At 38.0% G+C, this 22,553-nt stretch overlaps 2 protein-coding genes across 5 annotated transcripts in view; one reads left to right on the top strand and one right to left on the bottom strand.

Moving 5' to 3' along the window:
* MRPS27 (mitochondrial ribosomal protein S27) overlaps positions 1-12,710 on the bottom strand; it is a 38,348-nt gene extending 25,638 nt beyond the window's left edge. Inside the window, exons 1-4 of the mRNA XM_021531758.2 lie at positions 12,607-12,710; positions 10,868-10,945; positions 5,171-5,241; positions 3,245-3,303 (exon numbers count right to left, since the gene is read on the bottom strand). Of these exons, the coding sequence (XP_021387433.2) occupies positions 3,245-3,303; positions 5,171-5,241; positions 10,868-10,945; positions 12,607-12,670 (272 nt within the window). The 5' untranslated portion in view covers positions 12,671-12,710. The remainder of the gene's footprint in view (positions 1-3,244; positions 3,304-5,170; positions 5,242-10,867; positions 10,946-12,606) is intronic.
* The window catches only part of PTCD2 (pentatricopeptide repeat domain 2), a 31,902-nt gene continuing 21,574 nt past the window's right edge, over positions 12,226-22,553 (top strand). For 2 of the 4 annotated variants that reach the window (XM_077790368.1, XM_021531766.3), the window contains exons 1-6: positions 12,769-12,874; positions 15,193-15,285; positions 17,540-17,669; positions 18,427-18,544; positions 19,905-19,983; positions 21,382-21,473. In XM_077790368.1, the coding sequence (XP_077646494.1) occupies positions 12,769-12,874; positions 15,193-15,285; positions 17,540-17,669; positions 18,427-18,544; positions 19,905-19,983; positions 21,382-21,473 (618 nt within the window). Of the gene's footprint in view, positions 12,514-12,768; positions 12,875-13,530; positions 14,155-15,192; positions 15,286-17,539; positions 17,670-18,426; positions 18,545-19,904; positions 19,984-21,381; positions 21,474-22,553 lie in introns of those variants that run through there. The other 2 variants (XM_077790370.1, XM_077790369.1) reach the window with 2 other exon arrangements.

Below are 22,553 nucleotides of genomic sequence, written 5' to 3'. Positions count from 1 at the left end.
ATGCTTGGCTGCAGTAGCACAAAAACCTAAATTTCCGAAAACACAGGATAAACACTCTTCCACTCTTAGCCTATTTCATTATTTTGTATGTGTTGTGTAAGAATAGATGTTGATAAAATGGCCAAATGGCCTGATATTTTCATTTGAATGGCTACAGCATCACACACTGGCAACCATAGCATAACAGCACTGAACACTGGTATTTCTGTAATTCACATGAAAATAATTAAATATTCTAATGAGGTACATCTCTCTGGTGGTTTCTCTTCCTTGTGTCTCCCTACCTTCTGAAAAGCTGCCCAAATCTTTTGCAAATTAACTTATTTTAAAGCACTCAGCCAAGGCAGGTGTCTAAACTGGTAAAACACACCATTCTGACAACAAATTTTATTTTTCTCTTCAGACGCTCCCACCACTTCTTGATATAATTTCAAAATATAACTGCTGCATAACTTGAATAGTAGGCAGCTATTTCTAACTCTTTTATTTTTATACCTTTTTTTTAACCCATACACTTCTTTGGAAGCATTGAAAACCAAGATTTGATCAGTTATTTCACCTACAGCCTTAAGAGAATGAAAACATCTCAAAGAAAGAATTAAATATGCTATAGCACTATGCCTACATATCTTCTATTTGTGCTGGAACAGGTAATGGTATTCATTATGTACTGTAGATTTCTATACAGAATCAAAGTACTATACTAGTAAGAATGAATGCCATGCAAATATTATTCAGAAATACATTTTTTGGTACATTGTGAAAATTTATTATAAACAATACTTTGGAGTAAAAACATTTTCAGACACTAAGCTGCTTGACTGGTATGAAAGTAAAAGTGCAACTGCTGCAACCACAGAACAGACATGAAAATATAGAGTGCAGATGAAACTTATTTTGCATGGAATGTTGCCCTGAGCAGCAGCACACAGGTATTATTAGGAAAAAGAACAATTTCATATGGACACAGATCAGAGCCCCAAAATTATTTAAAGGCTGAAATCAGGCCTCAAAACTGTAACTTACTACCACCCAATCTAAAAAATTCTATGATTCTATTAAAGACAGCACATCTAGGAATAACTTCTAATCATTTCCTATTGTCCCATTTTGTGATTATAATCAGGTATGGACCCCAGGTAATAAATCCTGAGGTCTGCAGAAACAGCTGTGTTTTCAGAAAAAAATTACCAATAACTGAAAGGTAATAAAAAGATCCAGGCAGATTGTGCAAGAATTTGTAGAATACTGGCACATACAAAAACATTCTCCGGACACTGTGTATACTTTCTTTCTACAGGGCGGGTCATGGGTTTAATGCAATTAAAAATTCTCTTGAGGAGTCCCAGCATAAGAAAAACTCCACCCATTCTTTTCACACACATTGAAAAATCTTTGTTGGCATAAAACCTACATACAAAATCAGCAGTGACCTCATCACAAAACCTCTCTTCATTATGCTAATGTTTCAGTCATAAGAAAAACACCCTGATGTGTGAAATAGTGACATCTCAGAGAGACAGGACAAAGTACAGCGAACTGCAGATCTTTGATCTGGCTGAAAGTGCTCTGCATTCTGATGAGAATTTTTGCTGGGATCCTAGGAGATGAAAGGATTTTTTTTTAAAGTCTGACAGTTAACAGAAGCGGGGAGGTATTCAGAAGAGAACAAAAAGAGGAGCTCTGAAAGCAGATGACATCATGCTTCAAACTGGCCTTTACCATCTTACTGACATGTTCCACAATAGCAGTTTCCACACAGCTATTCTTGAGAGCTCAAGATCCTCTGTGGAGACAGTATGGCTGGAGATCCACTACTTTAAAAGGATATAAAATTGGAATAGGCCTAAATATAACACATCTATTTTATTTTGGGATCCTAAATGCATTATGGTAATGCTCCTGAACACTAATTTTTGAAACTAAGTTCTGCTTCACGTTATAGATGGAAAGTCTCCAGTCTACAAAGCTAACAATTACAAGATCTGTCACTCCCATCTCCAGGAAAACCCCACAGTGCAAGCACAGAAATGCCATTACTTCCCTCTGCTTCTTCCCACAGGCAGTTTGTCTTTTGTAACAGGAAGATGTTCCAGCCTTGTAGGGGCTTTGGAACTGATTACCTTTCCACTCAGGTACCCAGAGGCTCCAAACACTGGGGAGAGGTATCAAATTTCCATCTTTATACTCTACAAGCAGCAAAGGAGAAAACCACGGGACTTTGGGAGCATTCTGATTAATTATGTTCAGTCAAATGCACATACAGTCAACTTACCAGGTCATGTACACAACATTTGTCTGCAACAGACTTGTATAGATATTTTACATTTTATGTAAAAAATAGACATAAAAACAGTTTTTCTTTAATACTGTTTTTCTCCTGTTCAGAAATATCCTCTCCTTAAATAAAAGAAAAATTGGAACTTTCTCATTAAGGCAGAAAAAGAGAGATTTTCTGTCAAAGCTTCTCTGCTTCTTAACTTTCCCTCACTATGCCACTCATTTATGTTTCATGGTGTGGCCGTTTGCATGGGACCTTTTTCTGCATCAAACATCAGCAATAATTGCTACCCTCTTAAAGTGAATATTAAGAGGTATTGACTTGAAGCAAGCAGTTATTCAACCTGACGCTACCAGAAAACCTGTACACTTCAATCAAACAAAAATAGTTCCCAAAAACCGTTAACAACCCATGCATAAAGTGAACTACACAGCTTATCTGGGAAACATACAAGTACTAAGGGTATAATATATTTCATTTACCCTTGACTTGATCATTATCACATGATGCCCATTTTATTCTTCCTTGTTCTAAGGAAACAAGCTTCCTTGAGTCCTACACTTAGACGTCCAAATATCATGTAGCCAATTCAGATAAATAATGATTCAGGGAACAAAAGCAGTATTAGAAGGAAAAACTATGAACAAACTTGACTACTTATATTTTCAGCATCTCTAACATAAATCAAAGCTGCATGTTGTATTAGCTGCTAGCTCAGTATTTCAGATTAACATGCATGACAGGAGACAATGCCAGAGGTCCAGAGAAGGGCAGCCATAACCATGGAGAAGCTGGCAAGAAAGCCCTTGGCTGTAAGACAAGTTGTAAGACAAGTAGATGCGTATACTTTGAAAGAGAAAAATCAAAGCCAAGAAGCTGGAAAGGGTCAGTCTTCAAAGGACAAGACCTCATGATATTTACTCATGTGACTCAAAGTTCATGTTGAGGGGAAAATATGCTTACCTGTAAAGGTAGTATTCAGCTTGATCCACTTCTTCTCGTGAAGAAATGCTGTCAACAAACTGATTTAAAAATAAGAAATAAAAGCTTAAAAAAGGAGCACGCACATGAAGCATATTAGAAGAAAATAACATATAACAAAATACATTTGTCTGGCACATTTAGCTGTTCTGACAGTACTGAAATTCTTCATATCTCTACTTACTCCTAATTCTGGTTTCTTCTAGACTGCTAAAACTCAAACTGAGTTTTCAAACTGAGACAACTCCCTTCTTTAATTCTGAGAAACTCTATGCATCTTGAAAGCCATCTGAAGATTAAACACCTATAGCTCCATACCCTGTATTTTTGCTGTTCCTTTAAATCTTTTGATCTTCAACCATACCCTTTATTTTAAGCATATCTTCAATTCTTTAAATTTCTTGCCACAATTTTGAGATAATTTTAACATACCTCATTGCTTTTCCCAAAAAATATTATTTTCCCTATAGTTTGCCTGTTGTGCCTATTCATAGTATAAATTCTGAAGCACAAGGACAGCAAAATTTTGTATTTCACTATACTTATAAACAATGGTAAGAAAAAAATTACCCTCCTATGCTGTACAGCACAATTGTCCTCTCCTTTACAATCCTGTCTTCTTACAGAACTCCCAGTGCTATCAATTACTTAGATACAAGCCAAATTTTCAACCAGACTTTGTCTTATGGTAACAGTGAATCCTGTTTCCCTGTACATTTTACTAGAATAAGCATAAAGGTGCTGGAACACTATGGCATCTTTATAATGTAATACCTTTAGTTCAGAATAAACAAACATGTTCTCTTTACCGTAAGCCTAATCTAAAAACAGTAATTCAGCTGACTGGTATTTGGTCTCCTATTCCTTCATTCTCTTTGCATGCTGTATACATAGAGATCTCATCTTCTGCGCATGGCAATAGCATGCCTGTGTGCTTTACCTACGTTCCAGAAAATAACAATCTGATGTTAGCTCCAGGTATTCGAAAGTGGGGCTGCTTGACAATCTGAAAATGCCATTTCTCTAGGGAGGTCAGCCCAAAGCAGGAAAGGAATAAATATGATTCATAAAAATGAGAGAACACCCATTTCTCTCTCATGGACACTGTCCCAAAAGCAATTGTCAAGAGTGTTTGATCTGTGTAAATGCTTGCTCTTGTAACTGAACACAGTGTTCTGTAACTCTGCAGTTAGTAGTGCAAATTACCCTAATTAGTGGTATTACTGAGATAACTCAGCTTCTCTGGATAATTTTGAAGATTGAAATTAGTTTATTGTTTTGTTTTTAAAATAAATGACTTATTTATTCTCCTTCTTCATTTACTCATTTACACAAGGAATTTAAAACCACCTATCTCTCCTTTTTCTCCTCTTTTCCAGATTATCCCATCCAGTGGATGGAACTGGTTACTCATCCCAGCAAAAGTAATGGCTTTCCTTAACCCATGTCAGCATTTGTTCTGTCTCAGTCTGCTGCAGTAAAAGCAAAATATGTCCATCTCTGCCTCACTCTGAAAGAAGCCTGGAACTGGAAGAAGACAGACAGTGCAGTATAGCAATTCAATGCATTCCCTTAGCAGACTGGCCTCTTACGCAGTGCCTGAGGAGGTTTTAAAGCTTTCACAAAGAAACCACACAAAGACAGGAAACACATAGAAGGGAAACACACAATCCAATAACATTGAGGCCAAATTTTACTAAGAAAAAACATCTGTTTTGGTCTGAGTTCTAACTAATGAGTACAAAGTATCAATAAAACAGCTTTATACAGCAATTTAATAGTATAACAAGACATTTACGATCCCAGAACTCCTAACAGAGGTGGTATCATTTATCACCTCTCAGCTCACTTCACTACACAAGCATTCCAGTCACTTCTAGGAGTTTATGATTGGGATTTTTTCCTTACCCGGGCTACTGTCAAAGAGCTGACAGGCAGTTTTCTTTCATAGGTTCTGTCCATTAAGTGGGCTAAGTCAGCTGAAGAAAGCAGAAAAAATATGTGTTTAATCAACTGGCATAACATGAAAATCTGCAGAGGCATCATATAAATTAGAATAGAGCCTATGTCCATGAAATCAAAGTCTAGGTTCTTAACGTTTCATTTTAAAATTGTATGAAAACAGTACTTTCAAATATTGTTGAACACTTTAACAGAAAATACACGAGAAAATTCTCAACATGATGAACATAAGTTACTAGAAAAAAAAGGTTAAAAAAATGATTCAATAAAGTGCTGGATAAAATTAGTATAACTAAGATAAGTCACCTAAACCAAAAAATTAGCAGATGTCCTTAAAATTCCCACTTGCTTTCAAGCCTATCATATGCTGGACAGTGCTTTAGGCACGGATTTTTATTTTACGGTAAAACAATGAGGCAAAGAAACATGTACCATTTTACCATACTGATAAACCTTACAGTCACAAACAGCAATCCAAAGAAATCCCATTATTCAAATGGGGCACTGCACCACTAAGCAGTTTTATAGCATTCTTCTTCAGCAGTCGTATTAATCTGACCATGCAGGAAGTTAAATTTCTGACTGTTAAACAGGTAGCCAGCCATTGCATTTAATGAATTAACTGGAAGTCAAATTAATTTAATTTGGAGTTTTAGCTTTGTACTGTTCCTGGAAAATAAAGGTTATTCAGAAAGAATAAGCTGCTCAACATATGCTTAATGTCATCTGTTTGACCATGAACTGACGATATCAAATCTGTAAGCTTTAGAGACTCAATCATAATCTTTCTTGCTATTCTCCATCTTGAGGACAAGAAATCTAACACATTCCCTCTGCGACATTTGGAACTTGCTTCCTCCTTTGCAACTGTTACTCAGTGAGTCACTCTTTTGATACCGTTCAGTAAGGCCCACTGGCCATCCTTGGCCAGCTGATGGCTTTGCTCGTTTTGCAATCAGTTTTCTACAAAAGTGAACCTGCCTCCACACCTATCAGTGAAATGTGAGGTAAGTAAAATTGCAGCACTACATCAGAACAGACTAACCTTCCTACTCTTGCAAAGTTGTCTGGGGCAGGAAACAGCACTGCATCAGTAACATGCTCTGTCTCTGAGGGATGCTGTCCACATAATAAGTGGTATCATTATTTATTACTTTAAAAACATCTGTACCATAGTGAATACTGAAGGTACAGTTTTAACAGAACAAATGACATTCATTGCTGCTCTGGCCTTTTAGGTAGTCTGTCAAATTACAGAACATGGGTGAAGTTTTCAGTAAAATGATAGAGCCCTGACTTGGAATGAAACACTTGACTCCTACTCTGTACAATGCTGCTGTCTGCCACATAGCAGTATTCCTTGTTTATGTAACAATTTTCCTCCTGAGGAGTCCTTTAAAACATAAAATAAGCATTTATCATCTGGCTGAGAAAAGGCAAACTTTTCATGACTATGAAAGCAAAGGGAAATTTATGGCAAAGTTAGTAAGGCCAGTACCACAAAAGAGAGCACAAGACACTGAGGTGACACAGACAATCAAGGCCATGCTATACAAGATAGCCACAAAAAAAATGCAATTTTTTAATTGTAAAGAAATTTATATGGCCATATCCTCACAAGAAGTGCCTGTAAGTGCCTTTGACTCTGTATTACCCATCTCTCCAGAAGTCACAAAATTCATGATGAAGCACATGGGTAAAAGTGCAGGAAGCATTCCCAGCAGTGCTAGAAGTTAGAGAAGGGATGCTGTGACCAACTCAGCTTATCCAGATCAAACCATCGGGTAGGTCCTGGCTAAATGAAATCAACTGTCACCTACCATTCTTAATCTCCATTTTGAGACAGAGAGAAAGAAATGTTTCCTTCAAAATCTGATATCTTTGATGATACAGCAATGTGGACCTGAGACTCAAGAGCTCATTGATCTATTCTAGAGTTTTGTTATCCATCACCCTCCCAAAACTAGAAGTGATCCCTACAACCATTCTGGGCCACACTCAAGCCCTGAGCTTGGCATTTCTTCTGTCTAGGTGCTCATGAAGATGAAGAACTCTCTCTAGAAAACACTGACTACTTTAGCAAAATATAAACCAAATGAATACAATCCCATAAACACAAGATCACAACACTGTTGGCCATTATACAATATCATCCTCTGAGATTTCACAAATAGAATTTTAATGACTGACCTTTATTGCGGTCTACAAAGCTGAAACTCTCCATCAGATCTGCAGTATGGAAAGCACTTGCCTATGAACTCCATATATATAAGTGTTTAACAAATATTAAACACTTATCTATCATCTCAAGTGTAAGTATCACAACAAAACAGATTGATTAAAATAATAGCAGACAAATGAACATAATGGAAAGTTTAGCTTTGTTTTCAGACAAGTTGCTGTTTCTGCAGTAGTATTATTACAGGACTTAATTGCAATGAGTAATTATTTCCTAGCTTGCTTTCTGTGAAGAACACCTAAAACCAGACTTTTTTTTTGTCAAATTCATAATCTGAAATAATTCAAGTCAAGTTTGCTCCATAAGTTGCTATTCAATAATCAAGATTAAAGTTTCTTCTTGAAGTATCCTGACAGCAGTACTAGAATGCAAGCATGTGAATGCTCAAATCTCCTACCACTGTTGGCAGTAAAACCCGAGTGCTGACATTGTGTAAACCAAACCAATATTTTAATGGCCAAATCAGAATTCTATGTACATTTTAACAGATACATACTGCAAATGCTTTTGTCTGACTCATCAAAAAACACACTAGTCTATAAAATCTCTCATATATGCTGCCTAAAAATATATTTCTACATAAATACATTTCTCCATAAATTCAATTTCTCTAAAAATGTATTACTGCATATTCAAGAACTAATGAAATTAACAAAACAAGCCATAAGTATAAGCTTAAGTAATTTAATTTCAGGCCATGACCTTCACAGAGGTCTTATATACACTGATATACATTATCGTGTATTCTCATGTTCACTTTTATTTTCATTTCTTCATAGAAACTCAGTATCTTGTTGCCTGCAACAGGGTGGCTCAGAAAATACTGATCCTCACCTTCCAAATCAGTGGCTATAACTTCTAATACCAGTTTGGTGGCCTAGGAAATCAACATAGTTTCAGTTTGATTCACAGTGTGTACCTGTCCACAGAATGTAGCCACACCAACAAGCAGCACATTATCAATATGGGGCACATTTGGCCACCATATAAGGTCACTTTTATTCTACTAACACCCTTGTATTCTTAGAAATGGTTCACTCAAGACAGAAGTCTGATCCAGTGGTGGGAAATGATGACAAAACTGATACCTGTCCTGAGAGTGATGGGCAGAGCTAATACCTTAATTCACAGGCTAACTGGTGCTATAAAGAAAGGCGTGTTTTAATTTTTTTTTTTTTTTAACTAAAATATAAAGGCCGAGACAAGTATTTTACCTTACAAATTTATATGTTCCACATTTAACTCTGTATCCACATAGCTGGAAAGAACAGCAACTTTTTACTTTACAAGGCTTTGAATGGAAATTATTTATGTTTGTAAGGGCAGCACTGCCACCTGGTGTTGCAGATGAGCCAATTTAGGCACTGTGAATCTTTGTAACAAAAAAAAAAAAGAAATTTCCTATATCACCTGGATTCTGCCATCCCCTGGGATTCTGGGTGCCTTTTTACATAATTTTTAATAAATGGAATCCATATTACTTCTAGGCAGGCATCTTCGTACCAACAAGTAAATTGCAGATTCCAAGTTAGGAATTGAAAATGTGTTATCTCCTTTACTAAAGGCATTTTGGTACAAAAATACAGTCATGCTTTTTCCCATACATTTTTCAGTAGTGAAGTTTGCTAAACTCATTCGTATCTGGATTCTAAACTGAGGTTACAGTGAAGACAATAAATCATATCTTACATGGACACAGTAAACGAGTATCTGGGATAGTACATCACTGCAGCAGAGAAATGGAACTGACTTTAAATCAAAATATACTTATTTTGCCTTTAAAAGTATCCTCACAACATAGTTTTGCATAACAACAGTTCTATACTTATTTTGCCTTTAAAAGTATCCTCACAACATAGTTTTGCATAACAACAGTTCTAAAACAGTGTCTGTTCTGAAACACAGAAATAAAAGAGCATTTCCTCAACACAAGGAACTCACTCAGCTATAATCACCAGCCAGTACATACAAGTTTATATGTGCAACCAGACAACTGAGAGCTACAGAGCAGACGTCTGCAGGACTGTCTCCTCTCTGAAAATGCTAATACAGCTGACACCGTGCTAACTTGTTTTCTCTTTTCTGTGAACACAAAATAAAAATGCAAAGCAGTTATTTGAAAATCATGGAATAGACATCTGCTCTGGCTCAAGACCATCAGCAGAGGAGTAGCAAGAACTGTGCCTGCCAAACAGTCACAGAAGGTCCTGCCAGGCCTGGAGAAAGCCAAACAGGGACTGTACCAGCACAGGCACAACAGTGGTTTTTCTACAGTAGATTTCTACTGGCTATGACAATTGCCAAATTAAGAACGCATTTTCACCTAGAGATGACTAGTTCAAATGTATCCCAGGGCATAAATCTGTGGCTCCAGCCCAAAAGACACAGCATGAGCAGTCCTATTGATAGCAAAGTGTTACAAGGTATTAACAGTCTCTGCAGGATCCAAGCTACATACATAAAGATCCACCAGTTTCTCACCCGTGTACAGTACACATTGACAATTCCCACCTAAATGTTCATTGGCAAATAAAAAAAATAAATTAGTGCATAAAAAACATCAGTCTGATCATTCTGTCTGTCCTGCCTGACAAAAGCCCTTGAATTTCACCTGATGATTCTTTTTTCAGCCCCATAATCTGTTTTGCAAGTAACAACCACAGTTCAGGGGCCTAGTAATGAAAACAGACCATGAATAAAGGAGTCCCCAAAACACCTGTGGTGCAAAATTTTAAAAAAAAATCCATCTTTAGCACAGAAAAATGCTTTGCCCTTAACACCAAAAAGGCAGTGGAATTTAATTTCAAATGCAATCTATTTAAATAATTTAGCTATAAAATTTGCACAGGAGATCTCAGCACCATGTAAAGATACACTTTAACATGTAACCTCTTGAAAATAAAAAGTTTAGCTTCATTCCCTACTCCCTCCTAAAAAAACCTCTATAATTCAAGAAGAAACTGTAAAACCCTGAGGAAAATTTCCTCTTTAAACAAATGTTTTTAAATTTAATTGTCCTGTAATACTCAGATCATTTTTGATTGTCCTATAATACTTAGATCATTACCAGAATACCTTTTTTTCACACTGCAATACCGTTAAAACAATGTCAATGACATCAGTCAGAGATAGTCATACACTTTGAATTCCGTGAAAGAAAAAAAATCAGCTCATATAAACTAAACCTTAAGTAAGCAGGGGAATTCTAATTTGTTTCTGCACCATGGCCTTGAATACATATGGCAAATTTTTAACATGTTGAGTGCTTTTTGACACAGAAGCTCAGAAACATTGTTTCACACCATTTTTTATTTTGAAGGATTTACAAATAATAAGGTAGCCCAAAATGAGCTCAGGTTGTAATTAATTAGACAAAGTGGAGACAAGAAACAAACTTTTCTCACCAGGATTATGCTCCTCTTTTTTTCTTTTTTCCCATTTTGAGCTGTCCACATAGGCTGAAGAAAGAAGAGATCTTCGACCTAATGAGCAGAGAAATCACTATGTAAGCTGGGTTGCTTACACAACTCTAAACAAACATTTTATTAGGTACCACCTTCTTCTGTCATATTTGCCAAGTGGAATGCATTAAACTGTCTTTATGCCACAACTATTAATGTAACAATTCAGATTCTTTGTATGTGGATCAACTATTATGTTGTAATATTTAAAACTGAAAAGCTTTCCCCAAAAGCTTTTTTTCAGCATGAAACATGTATTTCCAAACCTAAACTTTGTATTTAAGAAAATAACAGATTTGTAAAGGTAGAAAAAACCTCAACAATAAAAGCAACTTCTTTGTGCACACAAACCTTCTTCATCAAATGTTAGCAATTAGCTAAATGTAGGTTAAAAACATAAGCAAAAATAAAAACCACACAAACATGCTTTTCTGTTGTTGCTGAATGGTTATTTCCACCTATAAAGGCATGTCTCACTGAAAATACTTTCATTTTTATAATCGCCACTCTTCCATATCCTATGAACTACAGACTCACTGAAATATATTTGTAAGCTTTTTCCAAACATTCTTTGTACCACTGCTCAAGATGCTGTGCTAGCTTTTGAAACAAAACAGAAAATGCTTCAGCTGGAAGAATTTGTGTATCAGTCATAGATGATGAGGTCTTGAAAATGCATGAGGAACACCTGGATAAAACTCACTGAAGGAAGATAGAGAAATACATGCAGAAAAATCACAGGAAATAATGTCATGAAATAAGAATATTTTAAAAAGAGATGCTACAATGCTATATAGAAGTCTTAGCAACTACTTCAAAGCCTGTACCGAAATACCTATCTGCTAGCACTAAAAGTTTCCCTTGTGAAACAATTCTTCCTTCTTATCACCCTTCTGACACACAATATACCCACACATCCTGCACTGAACATCTCATGAAACTATCAAAGGAAGATTCAGAACACAGACTTCCAGACTTCAAAAATATGTATAACACTATACCAAACAGAATAATAATAATAATTAAAAAAAAAAAAGTATTTCTGGTTTGTGGCACTTCCTTTAGCAGTCTTTTTAATTACGTTGATAGAAGAGACATATAAAAAAATCGGGGGGGTTGGTGTGGCGGGCTTTGGGTTTTTTATTGTCTATTTTTCCCTTCACAGACAAAAAGGCATTCATTCACTGACAGCTAAGGAGGCCGCTAGCCATCACGAGGCGTTCCGGGCAGTTCCGAGGCGCAGGCCGCGGTGCCGCTGAACACGAGCCCGGCGAGCGCGCACCGCCCGCAGCCCGCCGGGCCAGCTCTGCCCGGCGGCCCGGTCTTCGCTTTCCCGAAACATCGGCTCGGCGGCCTCTGTCACCGCCGGTACCAGTTTTCCTAAGCGCGCACCGCCGCGGGTCTGGCGGCCTCCCGCGCCATCCCGCGTGGCTTGCCCTAACCCAGAAAGGCAGCTCGAGCTATGAAATCCATTGCCTATTAAAAAAACGAACTGCGAACGGCCTCCCCCTCTACATACTAGCCATTAAACCTCTTCTGAGCTACCCCCAACTCCACACATGCACATAGCAGGAGACGAGGAGGGAAAGGTGAGTCAAGTCCCTACGCAACAGCCCGTCCTTGCTCATGCGGCGACCAGCGCGGCCGCGCCGCGCCCCCCGCCCCGCCAGCAGCGCACCGACCTGGGGCCGCGCCGAGGGCGCTCCCGCTGCAGAGCACGGCGCGCCGGAGCCCGGGGGCGGCCATGGCGCCGAGGCCGGAGGAGGCGGGCGGCGGAGCGGGGCCGGCGGCGGGCGGCGGAGCGGGGCCGGCTGCGGGCGCCCCGCCCCTCGGCCCGGCCGGCGATGGCGGCGGTGCTGGCGGGCGGCTCCGGGCGGGCGGCGCGGCAGGCGGCGCGGCGCTCGGCGGTCCGGCCGCCCGCCGCGGGCGGCTGGGGCTGCGCTCCCGGAGGTACCGCGGCTTGTGCGGCGGGGGTGGGCGGCGGGATGCGCGGCCGGGGCGCGGGGCTAGCGGGGTACTGCAGCTCCGGGCAGGCCCGCCCGCGCTGCCGGCTCTGTGCCCGACGGGAGCTGTAGTTCTGCGCGGATGCCCCGCTCGGCGCGGCGTGCTGTGGCGGATTGTGCTGCGGTGGACAGGCCGAGCTGGCGGCAGGGGTGCCCTCCGGGGAGGGACATCACAGAATCGGTGCAGCAGTCACGTAATGGCCTGGGTTGGAAGGGACCTTAAATATCATCCACTGCGTGCCATGGGGACACCTTCCGCTAGACCCCGTTGCTGAGAGCCCCATCCGGCCTGGCCCCGAGCGTGTCCAGGAATGCTAGATCCACAGCTTCTCGAAGCACCTTATTCCACTGTCTTCCACCCTCCCAGTAAAGAATTCCTTCTTCATATGCTACCTAAACCTATTCTCTAATCAAAGCCTTTCTAGTCGAAGGCTTTTCCCACGTGTCCTAGCACTGCACGCCCTTGTGCCCGTTCCACTCCAGCTGTTGCAGGCCCCACTGAAAGGCTGCCCTAGGGTCACCCAAGAGATCAGTGTTAATCAGCATATCCCCTGCTTGCTACTCTCAGGATATGACATTAAAAAAAAAAAAAAAAAAAGAACATAAATGTCTATTTATTCTGGGAGGACGACAGCCTTATCCAGACCTGGGTTTCAGAGATAAGGAAGAAGGGACACATGGAAAAGAGGTGCATGGCAGAGGGCTCCCCAGCCTGGGCCCTGGCTGGGCTCTTTGTCCTGCTGTGCCAGCAGTGCTCAGGTTACACCTCTGTTATATCCCTCAGAGACATGGAGACCACTTTCTCTGAGTGGTGTTCTGCCCATCCCCTTCAGGGACTGCCATTTAGAGGGTTGCAGTGTGCCTGACCCTAAGCAGCTTGGTCAAGTTCTCTGGAATAGTTTGCACCACCTGCATATGCTAGCTCTCATACTCATCTCCCTCCTTTTCCTTGGCAGACCCTATGGTTTTGAAACATTTCTGTAACACTCTAAGGTATGAGTCTAAGGAAGCAGTACAATTCAGAAAATTGAATTCAAGAAAGATAAAATTATGCTGCCCTAATCTCTGTATTGACACTGACCACTGAGAGTCCATGATGTGTGGTGCACCAGTCCCACCCCAAGCACAAGCAAAATTTCTGCACCAGCTTTGAAGAGGCCCTTTACAATGGTCTTTCAGTGGTAGACCAACAGAGATCTGTGGAAAGGAAATGGCAGTGTAATACAGGTCAGTTTCATGCTGAATAAAATGTATTTGTTTGTCCCTTGGAACTGTTTCAATTAAATTTAATGGATAAATGTGCCATTTAATGGATTTTTTTTTCAGATTTTATGAAGCGTGTCGTTATCATGCTTCACTTGCTTAGAAAACAAGTGTTTTTATTTATATGGCCAGTTACGTTTTCCAAGGGATATGCAGAATGAGAATAAACAACCTTACTCAGTTCAGTACTTACTCTTAAGCTTTCATGGTTAGAATAATTCCTTATAAGCCAAAACCTTAAAATATTAGATTGTAAGCTGTTATTGTGACTCTCTGTTACAAAGTCAGTAGTTGCAAATAAAAATCATCTGGACACCTGTTTTTGTGACAGCAAAAAGTTGTCAAATAGCTTTTGCATGATGCTTGTTTTAAAGCAGCTTGCAACACAGTACAGTTGAAGTCAGCACCCAAAGTTAATTTTGACATTCTAGACTCAGTGACTGTCTTACCTCTGATGTCTGTACTGCAGCAGAACATTACTAGGTCTCCAGAGTGTTGCAATCCAAATAATACACTTGTTTGTTTTATAGATTAAAAAAACAAGCTTCTTGTGACTTTCTGCTGCATTTAGAACTTCCAGAATGTTTCATTTTATAGTAGCAAGAGCAGCACCTGTGGGATAAGCAAGTTGTGCCATTAGTGAATTGTGGAATACAAAGGAAAAGAAGACAAATCCTTATGAAAGTGTAAAGGAGGGAGCAGGAATTTTTTGCGGAATCTTCTTGTACTTTGGCTTGGTGTAGAGGAATGTGGTCTCTAGTTTTTCTTTTGCACATCCAAGAACTAGATCCTTCATCCTTGTACACATAAGCTCTGGAAAGCTGTGACATATTATTTGGGTTCTTTTGTCAGTGATGTGAGTAACTGCAGGTTTTGTATAGTGTTCTATCCCAATGGTCTGGCATTGCACAGTTGTCTGTAATTCATACATGCTAGGTTCTGTACTAATAAATCAAACAATGTAACATAAAACTCTACCTTCCTCTTTTTTTCTTATGGCAGGGAAGCGGTATCTGCTAACAGAAGAAGATATAAAGTTACAAGAATTTCAGCAGATGAAAGTGGCAATTAGAAATGAGCTTCATGGCAATAAAGGTATACCCTTTATTTCATAATTACCACTTTAGCATGAGTCTTAGGAAACAAATAGTCAAAGTTGTAACAATATGACACCAATTGACCTCACTTAAAGAAACAGATTATGTCTTCCTCTTGCAAATATTTTGTACTTAACATTATTGGAAGATGCGAGGCTTTGTAGAATGAAACGTAGTATTAGTTATGCTGTGTTGAGAATGCATGTTGAGAAGCTTTCATGTATGTGAGGTGTTTACACAAGACCTGAAATGTTTGTACGCTCACTTTTCCAACTTTATTAGCTAGTCTAATAAAAAAAAAAAAGCATTTCAGTCTACAAAGCTTGCTTCTCATATGACACAGAAAGTTAACACAGAGCTAAATAGTTACCTTACTATCCATAAAAGGGCTCTCACTGTAATTTTTTTAATTCTGCTCCCTAAATTTTGTTAGCATATTTTTAAATTTTTTTTGTCTAATGTGCATTTTCACTTGTACATCTGATTCCAAATGATATATGCTACTCAGAATATGGAAAACAAATTCATGTTTTCCAAATGAATGTAGGAGCAGGATCAGTGGATTTTTTACTTTGATTTTGTCATGCTATTTAAAATGTATACAAATTCCTTTCTTTAAGAAACATAAATATAAACATGAAGCTGCCCTCCTTATTTAAGAAAAGCAAGGTAAAACTCCTGGTTTATCGTGTGTGTGTGTGCTAGTGATAGAAACTGACAACTGTTCCAAAGGTTGTTGCTGATTTTAAGGGGAGACAAATAATCAGATCTAGCTTTGTATAAACCCCTTTTTTACTTCCCTCTTCTGGGACAGAGAGGGAAGTAAAATCTTCCTTACATTTTTTCTATATCAAGTAGTATTTAAATTGTATAGTTTTGAGTCATAATATCATTATATTTTGCTGGGATAATGATATCATTATATCACAGTTTATTCATCCTGTACTTGAAAAACATTGAACTGGGGATCAATAATTTCTGCTAAAGCAGGTTAGTAGAAGCCAAATATTTTGCTTCATAGATCACAGTTGACCCTCTGGTTTTGCGTAAACTGTATTCTTTGAAAACTAATGAAAACATTGTTCCAAGCACCTATTTGTCTGTATGTGTGCATGGTTTCTGTGTTGAGTATTTAATGTTATACTTCAAAGATGAAAAGAAGTAATTATGGTTAGTAATAAACTTGATTTAGAAAGTTTAGGGAAAAGCAGTAATAACTGTTATACAGAATATATAATAACTATTATTTATTGTTGTTATGAGGAAAGTATTGACTACAATTATTTTACAGTAGTTACAATAGTTATACTATTAGCTACAGCAGTTATACAGTTAGCTAGAATAATGTAAATACAGTTGAGATCCAAATGTTTTTGAAATTCTGGCACACCTTTGAACATATCACAGCCATTATATGTGCATACTTGTACATATGCATTTGTCTGGCTTCACAGGCTTCAATTCTGCACTTCAGTCTTGAGTAAGGACTTGTGTTTGCGTGTTGCTACAGATGTGTATTAAGTAACTGTACGCACTGTTCTCTGAGGTGCCTGCTTTGTACCTCTTGGGAAGAGCAGTGACTCAGCAACTCTGCAGAAAAGTTCATTTCCCAGCCCAAGATGCTGGCAGCACCATGAGAGGAACAGAGCTACTAGGTGGTACGTGTGATTTTAATCTTGTGTGTATCTGAGTTAGAGGCCTGAAATTACCAACTGAAGGACTAGTCATTCTGCTTGATTTGTCATAGGAAAATGTGCTGGATGGAGAACCCTCTCTTTTGGAGTAGAAGGGTAGCAACTCCCAAGTTTATGGCTATTTAAAGAAATAGGTAGATTATGTATGAAATCTTTGTGTGTTCGTCATCTGTGAAGGAATTTAAGTCTTCTGTCTGAACAGTATTGAGTAGAAGTGGTCAATTGAATGCTGAGTGGAAATGGTTTTGCTTGCTTGCTTGCCTTTTAGAAAAAGAAGATAAAATGTCACTAAACTTTGTTCCTTGTTAAAACTTTTGCATTACCTGATATGCCCCATAACATATATAGTGAAATTAAGTTCACATTAAGCATCTCCTTGGTTTTCTAAGTCTGACATGATCTCATGGGGAAATATTGAACATGCTTGACTGTTAGAAGTTTTATGCAGTTTTCTTGGTGAAAAAACAAGAGTTCTGCTTCATTGAGTCTCCATGTTTCAGGTATTAAGTATGTAATTCAGGTAATGGAATTGTCTATAGACTGCTGTTTTATTTTCAGATCAATACTTTAAAAATATTAAAGAAAAACTAAAGAAAAATGGAATCATTCTCAGAAATGAATTAAAAAATTTGCTGCATTTATGTCAGACTTCATCTGATGTGGAACTAGCCAGAAAAATTATTTACAGGTAACACTCTTTTCTGTCTTTATCTTTTTGCTTTTATTAGATCATCCCAGGCTGTATCTGCAGTTGAGGTCTTGACCTAATGCATAGTTAATATGCATAGTTAATCCCTTCATTTAAGGCTGTATCTTTATTTAAGCACTTTGGATGTTCCAACCCTTTAGAGACTCTCAAGTCAAAGGAGAGTTAAGCTATGGGAGCAAAGTGGTGTCCTACAGTATGGTGAACCAGAGAGAAAAATTATCCCACAGCTGCAAGGTGGAGGTGTTCTGGGGCATTCCAGCAAAAACATGCCTGGTTATAAACTGGCCCGCAACCAGCAATCAGTAGCTGAAGGTTTTGTGATTGAAAACTTTCCCAGCAAATACTATATAGGGACTATAAAGAAAATGAAATGCTTTATCTTTACATTGAGGTACTGCTGCTAAAAGAAACTGGTGCAACTTCCTTTGCTGTTGTCCCATGAATAGAAGGTCAAGTAGCTCAGAATTTTAACAGCAGCGACCCATTCTATTATTTATTCAATGAAGACTACTTTATTGGTAATAAAAGAGATTCTTTATTACCAATTAATTTATTTGTTTGATCAAAACAATAGTTTTCCTTAAAATTGATTTCCTGTTACCTATAGATCTTTGTCTGGTGCAGCTAGGAAAGTGTGCCTCTTTCATTGTGCCTACAGATCTGGCTGTCTATTTAAAGCTGTTCTCCCTTGGCAAATTCCATGCCCTATGTGATTAATTTTTAATCTTTCCCATAGGTATCATGAACAGAATAGAATCAGAGCCTTACATAATTTTAAATTTGGGCCACTCTTTATGAGGCTGTGTTATGAGCTAGACCTTGAAAGACCTGCAGTAGAACTTATCAAAGATCAGGTAATTCCCCTGTATATATATTAAACATATTGTTGTTCTTATTATTAGTCAAATACGAGTAATGGTATGCTACACATGAGCCTTGCATGAGCTGATAGACTTGAAGATGTGTTACAGTAACAAAGATGTCTATGACATTAATGTAGGTTTGCAGATTGCATGGGTTTTTTTAATTTTAGTACAGTAATTAAAAGGAAATTAAATATTAGTTTGATTGGTAACTTTCTTTTATTTCTGTGTTACTGCATCATTTGAATAAAAATTGAATAAAAAGTATTGATGAAAGAATAATTATGTACATGAATACAGCTGATGCATATTTTCCTGCCTCCTGCGTTGCATTAAATCATTCTTGGAAATGAGCACTTGTACGTTTTTCTGTGGTAGTCCTCTGAAATTCCTTGGATTACTTGTACCAACAGGTTCACCGTGTTGCTCTGTACTTCAGTCTCTCTCTGAACACTGTAGAGGTGGTGTGATACCATCAGCTCAGGAATTTGGCCATTTAGTGCTGAAGAAACTGAAGGACTTTCTCCCAAACATTTCTAAAATTCTGTGTGCGCTATTATGGCAAGATAATAATTAGGTCCACTGTGTGCAATAATGTTGTGACTTCAAAAATCTCTGGCAGCCAATGAAAATCTCACTGATATTCATTCATTAAGGCATGAGATATGTCTAGCCAGAAATGGGAGAAGTCTTGTTACTCTTCTTAAGTTAGGCGTGTATAAGAAAGAGCATATGTAGTTTCTATTATGGTTTGAGGTTTTTTTTAATTGAGATCTGTAGCATTAAGACAGGAACTGCTGTACTTACAGTACATAGTAACTGGTGTAACAGCAAGGTACAGTAACACTTCTCCAGATTCTGCTGCAGAAGCTCAATTCCTCTGATATTTTATTTGTCCATTTCCAACATACAGTGTTTAGTGTCCTAGAATTTTATTCCTCTCTCTTCTGGTACTCTTACCATCATCACTCAAGCTCTTATACTAATAATTTGATATTGTGATTAGCAAAAAATTAATTAAATTTCATGGTGGTGGTACTTCACTCCAAAAGATATTGTTCATCAGCTGCAAATTGGCAGTGACTTCTGCTTCCACTGACTTAAAGGTCATTAAAAAAAAAAATTATAGTGGGACTCTGGGAAATTTCTGTGTAATTTTAATATGCTTTTGACTATAACAAGTCACTGGTATTTGAGACATCATTTGACAGAGAGACAGACAGTCAGAGAGAGTTAAATGCTGAACTTGTAAAGATTAGACTTATTCCAGTAGTAAGACCTGCTAAATGCTGTGCACAGTAAGACTCTTCACTGCCCTGATTTTTTTATGTTTGCTCTATTTCTTCTCCAGAATTTGCATGGTTTTTTCTCAGACAGTACATCATTCCATATTTTGATGACTATGTTGTTTAAAAAGGGCCATTTTGAAAGTAAGTACTGTATTTGCTAAGGCAAAATAATTTTGGGGAAACTGCGTCTCACTGTAAGTGGTGTGTGTGTGTGGTGTGTGTATGTGAATATATATATATATATATGTGTGTGTGTGTATATATATATATATATATATATATATATATTTATATATATATATATATTGCTGATTTGCTATGGTTTTAGATGGCCAAACATGCGAATGTGTTGCATTGTAGTGTGTAATAAAAATAGTAGGGTCTATTTGTTTCATACTCCCCAAGAATTCTTGCCATTCAAGTTCCACAGAACTGTTGTTATCCGAGAGACCTTTTCCCCCCAAACCTTCATCACTGAACTGTTGCTTTTCTTTGCTTCATAATTTCCCATGGCATTTTTTTTTCTACTGTGTTCAAAATCTGAATAGCTTTGGAATGTTAATTTCCTCAACATTTTTTTTCTCTATTCTGCATTTGTATCAGAGCAAGGAAGAGTACCTTCCTACTTGTGTCCTTTCTCAGAGTGGCTACTGCAATGTAGAAGTCCAATGCTTCAAATTAGTTTGGCCCTTTATGAAGATGAGGAGAAATTATCTGACCTAATTTAAAAGACTTCCCATGAGAACACCTTAAAGCTTTTCAAGCAAATCCCTTTATTTGATATTTGTTGAAGACATAATAGCTGGTATCTTTACACTTGGCAAATTTAAGTCCAGCAGTTGTCCTAAAAGTTGCTACTGGGCCACTGTAAAAGAAACCTAGATCAGCACCTAAATGCTGAACTAGAGAACGCAGTCTTAACCTGTGCCAAGGGAAATATGGGTTGGATATAAGGAAAAAGTTTTTTACAGAAATGGTGATAAAGTATTGGAATGGTTTGCCTGCAGAGATGGTGTAGTCACCATCCCTGGATTTGTTTAAAAAAAGACTGGATGTGGCACTCGGTGCCATGGTTTAGTTGAGGTGTTACAGCTGGGTTGGTCTCGATGATCATGAAGGTCTCTTCCAACTTAGTGATTCTCTGAATTCTGTGATTCAGCATTGTGAAACTGACTATATGGGTTATTGAGGAGATGTTTTGTAGTTTGCCTACAGTGGTGGAAGCTTTCTGGGCAGTTAAGAACAATGAGGGTGGCTTTGTCAAGTATATAGAATTTAGTTTTAGATTTTCACGTAAAAATAATTGAGGAATAAGGCCACGTGCTAGTGTAAACTGAAATCCTCCTTACTAAGTTGGAAGAGATCCAAATTACCCTGAATTAAACTTTTTGAATTTTTCAAATAACAGATTTCGGTTTACATTCATATTTTCAAATAAACTTCTTGAACTCATATCTTATTGAATTGTTTCTTCTTTTCAGTTATGAGAGGTACAGCCTTAAATTTATGAAGTGAGTAACACTTATGTATTTTTGATAGGTGCTTTGGAAGTTCTGGTAGAAATGAAAAAACAAGGTATACCTTTCAACAAAGAAACCTATCTACTTGCAGTTGCAATATGCTATAAACTGGTAAGTATTGTGAATGAAAAAGTGTTTGAAATGCCTTCTGTATCTCTTCCCTTTTTTTGGATTTTAAATCTTGGAATTTTTGGGGGGTTTCCATATTTTCCATGTAATGATTTTGAATCTAGTGCAAGTATTTATACTTAAGTCCTAAGGTGCTTCATCTTGCTTGATATGATGCACATATATTGTTTCCCATACAAACTAAAGTGACAAAGCAAATCTCTAAAAAGTTACATGGAAATGAGCATTAAGGAACACATTTAGTACAGCTTTTGATTACCTTTGATTACCTTAGAGTATTCTTTCTCTGTGATGTTTGCATCTCTTCAGACAATTGCTTCAGCCTCAGTATTGCTTTGATATTCTCATTTCCTTAAGGCATATACATGATAAGTTCTATTTGCCAGACATTCCCCATCCATTTCTCCCCTCCCCCTACAAGCAGTCTTGAACCATTTCTGTGGTTCTACACAAATTTGACAAGGAATAGAGTTGTAATCTGTTCCCTACCCGCCTGATGAAAATGGACAACTGAATGGAGAAAAGAAGCATAAATTAATGCCTTGAGGCAAACAGGCAGCCCCTTGAGCTTACCTGTTTGTTTAGCTGGAAGAAAAAGAGAGCATGAGCATGGTAAGAAACTAGAATATGTCAGTGAGTGTTTTCTTATAACTGTTTCCCTTTCATAGCAAAGTGAGATCCCAGAACTTTTTTATTTTTATCTTCCTCTCCAGATTTGACTAAGTTGTGCTATTTGAAATTTTAATGTGAACCTTTCCCAAACTCATTTGGAAACTCTTCTTCCATTTCCTCATCTTTATAAAGATGCTAGCCAGGAAAAAAATTATACCACTAGACTGAACTTCCTCAGGTTTCTCAGTTATAGCCTAAAATGGTACCTCAGCAGTAGTTTATATAGTTTTTCTGAAATTCTCAGTTCCAATGAGTTAAGCTGCCTTTAGGTCTGCTGTAGCTTCTTTCCGAAAATGTTCACAAGTTTTTTTAACATGGCCTGCAGTTAGAATGCTGTGATCCAAGATATGTGCAACATATGTTCAAAGCTTAGAAAATGTTGATTTTCAG

This window comes from Lonchura striata, chromosome Z, assembly GCF_046129695.1.
Source record: "Lonchura striata isolate bLonStr1 chromosome Z, bLonStr1.mat, whole genome shotgun sequence".
In the NCBI taxonomy this organism is placed as follows: domain Eukaryota; kingdom Metazoa; phylum Chordata; class Aves; order Passeriformes; family Estrildidae; genus Lonchura; species Lonchura striata.
This window is presented reverse-complemented; position numbering and strand designations above follow the sequence as displayed.